Raw genomic sequence first — 10286 nt, 5'->3', positions numbered from 1 at the left:
TGCCGTGTGTGTTGTGTCACGTCAACGTCATATCACATCACTCAATTTGCCATGCCATGTCATGTAACATTCAACATCAGCGTTCTGTGCCTGCCTGTCATGTACACATACAGTCACGTCTTTGCATGCTCATGGTCACATCACATCAGCGTCTTGCCATGCGGCATGATCTGTGCAATCATCATACATCTTGCCATAGCCAATGTCATGTCAGCATCACGATCACGTCTTTGGCCATGCCATGTCATGTCACATGGCATCAACATCATGTCTTCGCATGGCCATGTCATGTCATGTCACATCACATCACGGTCTTGGGCCATGCTTATTGTCATGTCATGTTACGTCTTGCCATGCCGTGTCATGTCACATCACGTCACGTCACGTTACGTCTTGCCATGCCATGCCATGTCACATCACATCACATCATGCTATGTCACGTCACGTCACGTTACGTCTTGCCATGCCATGCCATGTCACATCACATCACATCATGCTATGCGTCTTACAGCTTGCTCGCTGGGCATCGTGTCCAACTCGACGGCGGACCTGCTGAACGAGTATCTACTGCCGATCGCCGAGCGCCTCAAGGACAACACGGAGAAGATCTACAAGGAGGAGGAGAACATCAAGATGGGCCGGGCAGCGCACGAGGATATGGAGGAGGCAGAGGAAGAGCTACAGGCGGTAAGATGCTGACCGAGTAATTTGCAATAAGGTTAATCTGTCAGAGGAGAAGGAACTTTGCCTTCTCTGTTAACTGTCGTAGCGTCATGGTAGAGTTTCGTCGGATTTTTGTCACTTTTAAAACCATTATGTAAAGAGGTCCTGAACTCAGTGCAGCAAAAATTGGTCATCAAAATATGTGTATCTAGCCACACGACACAGTTCTAGATATAAAGATCTTTTGGTTTTATTTAGGAAATGGAATCATTCTTACATTGGCGTTGGTTCTCGTGCAGCGGCAGCTTTTTTTAAATAAGATGAATGTTTTATCCTCTTTTTTCTACTTCACTTGCTATCTGTTTGGTGGCCATTCTAGGACTTCCAAGTTCTTGTGAGAGACATCTATGCCTTCTATCCTCTTCTCATCAAATACGTCGACCTCCATAGGTGAGTCCATTTAATAAATTGTTTAAATACCCCCTCAAGCTACACTGCACTACAGCAAGTTGCATATCTATACGTTTGCACAACTGTTACAGCTGTGCCGCGCGTGTCGTCGTCATCGATGTTTGCTTGTTGTTGTCGTAGGTCACACTGGCTGAAGCATCCTCGCATAGGGGCGGTACAGCTGTTCACGCACGTAGCCGAGGTGTTCACGGTCTGGCACACGTCTCAGGTAAGTGACAATCACAAGTTACGTAAGGTGAATCACAGGGAGTAGTGTAGAGTACTCTATTACTCTATAAGCGACAGTCACAATTGTTACATCAAGGTGGATCACGAGTAACCAAGTAGAGTACTCTATAAGTGACAGTCCCAAGTTATTGAGAGACGAGACAACTAACATAGATGTAGTCGTTTAAATCCTGGCCTTCTGGTTAACATCTTACACCAATGCCAACACTGGTAAATCTGCTGAACATACTGCTCTTATAGCTGGACACAGTCTTATTGGCACTATAGTCTGTCTCATATTATACAGTTGAATGACACAAATTATTTAACGGTAATGAGCTAAATATGTTTCACACCGACACGTGTACACACACAGACATCATGAGCAAGCTGGCAGCAAGCATACCAACTCTAGAAGCCATCATCAGCGAAGTGGAGAAGCCATTCAAATTTGAAGAATCGCCGCACGTCATCGAGGTGATGCTACCCATGCTCTGCAGGTATGTGTCCCCTGTCATCTATATCACGAGTGTATAATATATAATATCTAATAGACTTCTGATTTATATATGTGTGCACCATCTCTGTTATATCTGTGTGTAGCATAGGATTACGTTACACAACTTACAACACTCACTCTTATCAGAATGAGTACTCTTGTCAATTATTCATTTAATTATTTTTAACATGGTTTGGATTATCAAAAATAAAGTTACAGCAATAAATAAAAAATAAATATAAAGTTTTGGATTATCAAAAATAAAGTTACAGCAATAAATAAAAAATATTGCTGAAAAAAAATTAATGAAATAGTAATTAAACAATAAATAATAAATTGTAAGCACAACCACTCGATCACATCGCGAGTTATGATGGGGATGTGGATACCTCGCGGGAGTCCTAACATTTGTCCGCTTACCGTCCATGCGTGCTAGCTACCTGGCGCACTGGTGGTCGGAGGGTCCGGACACGGATGGCGTCGAACACGGCGACCACGTGACGATGGTGACAAGTGAACATCTGAACACTGTGCTCAGCAACGTGCTGCACATCATCAAGAACCACGTCAGCGAGGTCGAGGCGCCGTGGATGAACGGCATAGCAGGTACCGGCGGTAGAACATCGATAGAATATCGTAGAAGATGCTGACTGAGGCTTGCTGTGCGGTGCGTTATGTTACATCATGTTATGTTATGTCATGTTATGTCAAGTCACGTCACGTCTTGCCATGTCATGTCGTGTCACGTCACAAAACATGATGCCATGGATCATGTCGGGCACCGTGGATGAATGGCATAGCAGGTGCGGCACACGCTGGAACGTCAATAGAATATCGTAGAAGATTGGTGGGGGGTCGTCGCAGTCAGGCGGTTGTGGCTGATCGCAGAATGCAAGCTGTAGACGTGTGTCGACCTGCGCATTAGGGCCAGGGTTAGGCATAGGTTTGGAGTCGGCCCCGATCTGCCGACTGAGGCTCGCTGCATGATGCGTGTGTTATGGTGCAGCTTACGTCATGTGTGTGTCGTGTCATGTCACGTTACTTAACGTCTGCCCATGCCGTGTTGTGTTGTGTCACGTCAACGTCATATCACATCACATCACATCTTGCCATGCCATGTCATGTCACATCACATCACGTCTTTGCCATGCCATGTCATGTCACATCACATCACGTCTTGCCATGCCAGTGTCACATCACATCACGTCTTGCCATGCCATGTCATGTCACATCACATCACATCTTGCCATGCCATGTCATGTCACATCACATCACGTCTTGCCATGCCATGTCATGTCACATCACACACATCATGTCTTTCCACGCCATGTCATGTCATGTCACATCACATCACGTCTTGCCATTGCTATGTCATGTCACATCACATCACGTCTTGCCATGCCATGTCATGTCACATCACATCACGTCTTGCCATGCCAGTCATGTCACATCACGTTACGTCTTGCCATGCCATGCCATGCATGTCACATCACGTTACGTCTTGCCGTGTCATGTCACATCACGTCACGTCACGTTTACGTCTTGCCATGCCATGCCATGTCACATCACGTTACGTCTTGCCATGTCATCGTCACATCACGTTACGTCTTGCCATGCCATGCCGATGTCAGATCACATCACATCTTGCTATGCGTGTACAGCTTGCTCGCTACCTGGCATCGTGTCCAACTCGACGGCAGACCTGCTGAACGAGTATCTCTGTCGCCGATCGCCGAGCGCCTCAAGGACAACACGAAAGATCTACAAGGCCAGAGGAGAACATCAAGATGGGCCGGCAGCGCACGAGGATATGGAGGAGGCAGAGGAAGAGCTACAGGCGTAAAGATGCTGACCGAGTAATTTGCAATAAGTTAATCTGTCAGAGGAGAAGGAACTTTGCCTTCTCTGTTAACTGTCGTAGCGTCATGGTAGAGTTTCGTCGGATTTTGTCACTTTAAAAACCATTATGTAAAAGGTCCGTGAACTCAGTCCAGCCAAAATGGTCATATCAAAATATGTGTATCTAGCCCACGACACATTCTAGATATAAAAGATCTTTTGGTTTTATTTAGGAAATAGAATCATTTATACATTGGCGTAGATCTCGTGCAGACGGCAGCATTTTTTAAATAGATGCATTTTTTTATCCTTTTTTTTCTACTTCACTTGCTATCTGTTTGGTGGCCATTTAGGACTTCCAAGTTCTTGGTGAGAGACATCTAGCCTTCTGATCCTCTTCTCATCAAATACGTCGACCTCCATAGGTGGAGCTCAATTAATAAATTGTTTAAATACCCCCAGGCTACACTGCACTACAGCAAAGTTGCATATCTATACGTTTGCCCACAACTTGTTACAGCTGTGGCCGCGCGTGTCGTCTCGTCATGGATGCTTGCGTTGTCGTAGGTCACACTGCTGAAGCATCCTCGCATAGGGGCGGTACAGCTGTTCACGCACGTAGCGAGGTGTTCACGTCTGGCACACGTCTCAAGGTAAGTGACAATCACAAGTTACGTAAGGTGAATCACAGGGAGTAGTCGTAGAGTACTCTATTAACTCTATAAGCGACAGTCACAATGTTACATAAGTGAATCACGAGTAACCAAGTATGGTACTCTATAAGTGCGACAGTCCCAAGTTAGATCAAGGTGGATCACAGGTAGCGATGACATAGCGTACTCTATAAGTGACAGTCACAAGTTATCAAGTGGATCACAGGTACGATGCACATAGCTATCTGTATAATGACAGTCACCAAGCTTACATCAAGGATGAGATCACAGGATACCGATGACATAGGCCGTACCTCTATAAGTGACAGTCACAAGTTACATCAAGGTGGATCACAGGTAGCGATGACATAGCGTACTCTATAAGTGACAGTCACAAGTTACATCAAGGTGGATCACAGGTAGCGATGACATAGCGTACTCTATAAGTGACAGTCACAAGTTACATCAAGGTGGATCACAGGTAGCGATGACATAGCGTACTCTATAAGTGACAGTCACAAGTTACATCAAGGTGGATCACAGGTAGCGATGACATAGCGTACTCTATAAGTGACAGTCACAAGTTACATCAAGGTGGATCACAGGTAGCGATGACATAGCGTACTCTATGAGTGACAGTCACAAGTTACATCAAGGTGAATCACAGGTTCCATCGAATGATGGAAAACGTCAGACCCTTCTCGTCGTACGATCACGCGCGTCGTCGTCGTGAACTGTCGCACTTTGTCTCGCAGCACTTTAAACAAGAGAAGCAGAAGTTTGTGGCAGTCACAAGTTGCATGAGGTGAATCACAGGTAGCAACGCAGAGTACTCTATAAAGGCTGCCGCTTGATGGGAATTCTATTCTTTCTAAACTCGCAGGCGTTGTCGTTAACTGTTGCGCTTTGTCTCTGGCAGCATTTCAGACGAGAGGAGCAGAAGTTTGTGTCAGCGAACGCCATCAACAACATGGCGCTGATCATGCCCACGAGTAGCGACGGAGCACAGGCAGTCGAGACTCCAGCCTGGAAGAAGAGCAAGCGAAACAGGTACTCACCCACTAGCTGCTAGACTGCGTCGTTAGTGCCGGCATGTGTTGTTACATACAGAACGCGGGGTTATATATCCCCAGGTTTATAACGCATCTTGGGTTCAAAGTGACGTCCCATAAATCCTCCGACAATGGAGGATTTAATTTAGGCTTAATTGCCTAATCAACATGTCTTAATTTTCAGTTGTGTTTAGTTTTGCCAATCCCAACACAGTCATGCTATGTTTTCAAACCTTGAGGTATGTGTCTCTGCGTAACTAATATCGAGTTTACCTGTGCATTGGGGCCGCTTGCTTATGACCTGCGTAGTTGACGTGTCACATGTCATGAGATAACTAGCATACAATGAGTATGGAGCTCTTCTGAAGTTCAAGTATTATAATCATAAGAACGGCTGTGTGCCCATTGCTGCTAATACCAAAACACGAGTAATTATCACTGCGACAGCTTTAATACTCTGCTGTACCAAAAACATGGGCTACTTATCACTGCAGGGGCAAGAGCATGAAGGATGCGACGCAGAGTCTCAACGTGGCGTGTCTCAAGAGGATGCTGCCGATCGGACTGACATTGTTCGGAGGCAGAGAGCAGGAGCTCGTGCAGCACGCGAAGCAGAAGCTGCTAGCGGTGCGTCAACTAGCCCTAGCAGCGCGCGGCACGCGACCCTGCGGCAGTAAACTCTGATGGTGGCGGAATCGTAATCTCTGCAGACGAATCGTTGCAATGATCCGAGACTCGTTGGACGGCGCCTGTTTTTTGAATTTGACTGAATTTGTCTTTTTCGTGAAACGTTTTACAATGCGTCTTGCCCCCGCGACGCACAGCACACGTCCCTGCGGCAGTAAACTCTGATGACAAGAAATCGTTGTACTGATCCAATACTCGTTGGACGGCACTCGTTGTTGAATGTGACCTTTTTCGTGATACGTTTCTGACAGAATAACTAGCACACTGGCACAAATAACTACATGGTTAGATTTTTTTGGAAGCACAACAGGTTTTATGCTGCCTGTTTATACCAATTGCAGCAAAGTCAGGTGTCTACAATGCTTGGCCATTTAGAGATAACTCCACAAAACCTGCGTGAATATTCAGTGTGAAGGTCTAGACATTGTAGATGCTTTACGATGGGATAACAACTGAATTTCGGGGATTAGTTAATTAACCCATTATCGTATGGATATAGCGTAAATTAAAGTGGCCCTTGATTGACTGTTAAGTTTATTTTCACGTGACTGATTTCTGTTCTGATATCCTATTGCAGAAGGAAAATGAGGAGGTGGTAGAAGAATATGTGAGGAACGCACTGATAGACTCCAACACAATGGTAATGTATTCTCAACTGCTTTTTGTTAGCACTGTTAAAACCTTTATTGGCTGCGTTATAATTTCATAATGTGATGATTATTGTTATGAGATGGCATCCCTTCTGGGTTTTTTCACCCTACAGATTCAAGCCAACTGCAATAATTTATTTTTAACATCTCGTCAGCTAATAATGCATGAAGGAACAATACATGTCCCAGGATGTTGGAGGGGGTACCTGCATGAGGTGCTATGAATTCCGACATCCACACTACTCATTGTGGGAAAACAAAACATGTTTAACGTCAGTGTAGTCTTCCCGATGTACACCAATCCTATACCCTACTGTCACTGATATCAAGTGTATGTACCCCCCTATCTCTCAGTCCTCAGCCACCACTAACGTCAGATGTACCTGCTACCATCGTAATGTCAATAGTACTCGACACATGTCGACCATAACCCTCATGTCCTCAACCACCGATGCAAACCCGGCTCACTACTGTCACTGTGATGCATATGCTCACTGATGTTTGTGTTCACTCGTGCATATGTTCACGAACGCATATGCTCACTGGTGTATGTTTTCACTGATTTATGTGTTCCCTGAAGCATATGCTCATTGATGTATGTAGTTACTGATGTATGCCTTCACAGATGTATTAACTGATGTTTACGTGTGCTGCGTGTAGGCCGACCCGTTTGACAGGAATCACTGGCAGCACGTACGTTCTCTACAACAAGCACACATACACATGCTTACTGATTTATGTGTTTCCTAATGTATGTATTAGCTGATGTGTACGTGTGCTGCGCGTAGGCTGACTACACATGCTTACTGATTTATGTGTTTCCTAATGTATGTATTAGCTGATGTGTACGTGTGCTGCGCGTAGGCTGACTCGTTCGACAGGAATCACTGGCAGCACGTTCTCTACAACAAGATCACAGACACATGCTTACTGATGTATGTGTTCCCTGATGTATGTATTAACTGATGTTTACGTGTGCTGCTGCGTGTAGGCCGACCCATTCGACAGGAATCACTGGCAGCGCGTTCTCTACAACAAGATTGGCAGCAAGACGGTCGTCGGCATCGAGGACGTTCAGCAAGACAGCAACATCACTGTCTCCAAGATCATGTTCACCGCGAAGACGCTAGAAATGCTCCACATCGTAAGTATCCACCTCACTGCCATGTTTGTCGCATTTGTGCCATGTTTTAGTGTTACCGCCATGTCGTCGCGTTTGCTCCGGCGTGTTTTAGCGTTTCCGCCATGTTGTCGCGTATCCGCTGTGTCGCCGCGTCTCCTTCGCTGTGTTTCAGCGTTACCGCCATGTTGTCGTGGTTCCACCATGTTTTAGCGTTACCGCCACGTCGTTACATTTCCGCCATGGGTTAGCATTACCGCTACGTCGTCGCGTTTCCGCCATGTTTTAGCATTACCGCCACGTCGTCGCGTTTCCGCCATATTTTAGCATTACCGCAACGTCGTCGCGTTTCCGCCATGTTTTACCATTACCGCCACGTCGTCGCGTTTCTGCCATGTTTTAGCATTACCGCCACGTCGCGTTTCGGCCATGTCACATTTCCGCCGTCGTGTAGCGTTACCGCCGTGATTTAGCGTTACCACCACGTCCTCGCGTTTCCGCCATGTTTTAGCGTTACCGCTACCTTGTCGCGTTTCCGCCGTGTTTTAGCGTTACCGCCACCTTGTCGCGTTTCCGCCGTGTTTTAGCGTTACCGCCACCTTGTCGCGTTTCCGCCGTGTTTTAGCATTACCGCCACGTTATCACTTTGTTGTAGCACGTCGCCACGTTGTCACGTTGTGTCGTCTGCGTATTATTGTCGCATGACGTACATGCTGCTATCCGACGTGCAATGTACGGCGCGCTCGTGTGCTACGTCTACGCTATTCGTGCTAGTGTGCTCGCACGCTGTAGTGTGTGCGATGCTCATGGGTGGTGCAATGTACTCGCAAGGCGTATGCAGTTGCTTGTACAAAATACAGAGTGTACGTTTACATGCGTGTAAAATCTAATGCAGTTTGTACAATGTAAACTGATTGCACACTGTGACATCTGGTGACAGCTACACAGGCTTGTGCTGTGTAGTCACGTTTTCCATTGTGCACAGCTTTTGCATTGTAAACAGTTGCTACAGAATATTTCAAGTTTACTGAACACATGCTCAAACATTTAAAAACTACATGTATATTGCAATCTCTGATATGTATTAACTGATTCTCAATTTTGAATTTAATATATAATATATATATATATATATATTTATATATATATATATATATATATATATATATATATATATATTGCGTACATGTGTATATTTTTTCTGGTGTGTTAGAGGCCCATTGTCAGACCTACATATAATTTCATAATTTATTTGTATTTTCTACCAAAGTAGTGCCATACCAGTATGCATGTCTTATTGTTAAAATGTTGCTAAATGTTGTTATCGCTATGTGATGCATTGTATTTTCATGTCGCATGCAAGCAATTACACTTCACCGATTTTCTAATGTAAATGTTTTTTAATCAAAGTTTATTCAGTTCAAGGTTTATGCTTCTACATGTGCATATACATCGGCATTATTCTCAGTTAAGGATACTCTCCAAGGTTTTAGGAAAATTTTTACCGATTTTTCATTTTCAACTTTATTCGATGGCTAACACTATGTGCCACTTGTGTACATGCTCATTTCTCCATATAACGGTACATGTGAACTGTCACAGCGTTTTGCTTGCCCGCGTATATGTGTAGTGAGCCGCGGCTGACGTCAGAAAAACGCTGATTTCTCCGTTCCAATTTCTGACTTAGTAGTCGATGTATAAATAGATATTTCTCTGTGATTACAACTCGAAATAATTTAATTTAAAATTCGTTTTAATGGTGAAATATTGCTGTAAAAAAGCGCGTCAGGGATTGTTATTAAGTGCCGTATTTTATGAGTTATGTCTCTTTATTCGCAAAAATTTTAAATTCAAACGTGCGACTTGAATTTTAGGCAGTTTTTTCAGTAAATATGAAACTTAAAGAAAAATCCTGATGCCCTATTTTGGTACATATTGTGCTTAACATGTGGCGAAAATTCTGTATCCTCACTCTTTCTGGTAATTGAGAAATATCCAAAATACCATTTTTACATAAAAATTCAAAATTTTTGTGGTAACATAATTAGGTGCTGGAAATTTCATGAATTTTTTTGCCTTGAGCATAGAGATATATCTCCTCTATAAATAAAATAAGTGATTGATTCGATTCATTCGTCAATAAACGTTTAATCTTTATTAGAGCAATACCTGTGCAAAAGGTTGAGAGTATCCTTAATGTAATCGTTTTCGAATACTTCAAAGACTATTATCACGTAATTTCAGCCATGTATTTATATATCAGTCATTGAGTCAGTCATACTGTCATGAATACAGTGATTCTCAACCTCCCATCTCTGCTTGATAACCCATCCATCTGATTGACCTCTATCCATGTTTTCTTCTATTTTTTGCCGCATCTTTCTCGCCTCTCCTCTATCTCATCTCTCTCTCTCTCTCTCTCTCTCTCTCTCTCTCTCTCTCTCT

At 44.1% G+C, this 10286-nt stretch overlaps 2 protein-coding genes across 3 annotated transcripts in view; both read left to right on the top strand.

Annotated features, from left to right (window-relative positions):
- LOC106806993 (ryanodine receptor-like) overlaps window positions 1–169 on the top strand; it is a gene marked incomplete in the record, with an annotated part of 96104 nt that extends 95935 nt beyond the window's left edge. The window contains 1 exon segment of the mRNA XM_014809189.1: window positions 114–169. Coding sequence (XP_014664675.1) covers window positions 114–169 — 56 coding nt within the window.
- Window positions 170–514: 345 nt separating this feature from the next.
- Window positions 515–10286, top strand: part of LOC106806996 (ryanodine receptor-like) — a 61802-nt gene continuing 52030 nt past the window's right edge. For both annotated transcript variants that reach the window (XM_014809193.1, XM_014809192.1), the window contains exons 1-7: window positions 515–687; window positions 1043–1113; window positions 1255–1342; window positions 5252–5382; window positions 5879–6011; window positions 6649–6711; window positions 7713–7865. In XM_014809193.1, the coding sequence (XP_014664679.1) occupies window positions 634–687; window positions 1043–1113; window positions 1255–1342; window positions 5252–5382; window positions 5879–6011; window positions 6649–6711; window positions 7713–7865 (693 nt within the window). In that variant the 5' untranslated portion in view covers window positions 515–633. The remainder of the gene's footprint in view (window positions 688–1042; window positions 1114–1254; window positions 1343–5251; window positions 5383–5878; window positions 6012–6648; window positions 6712–7712; window positions 7866–10286) is intronic.

This window comes from Priapulus caudatus, unplaced genomic scaffold (genome assembly GCF_000485595.1).
Source record: "Priapulus caudatus unplaced genomic scaffold, Priapulus_caudatus-5.0.1 Scaffold189, whole genome shotgun sequence".
Classification (NCBI taxonomy): Eukaryota; Metazoa; Priapulida; class Priapulimorpha; order Priapulimorphida; family Priapulidae; genus Priapulus; species Priapulus caudatus.
Note: the sequence above shows the minus strand (reverse complement) of the source record. Positions and strands in the feature narration are given on the sequence as shown.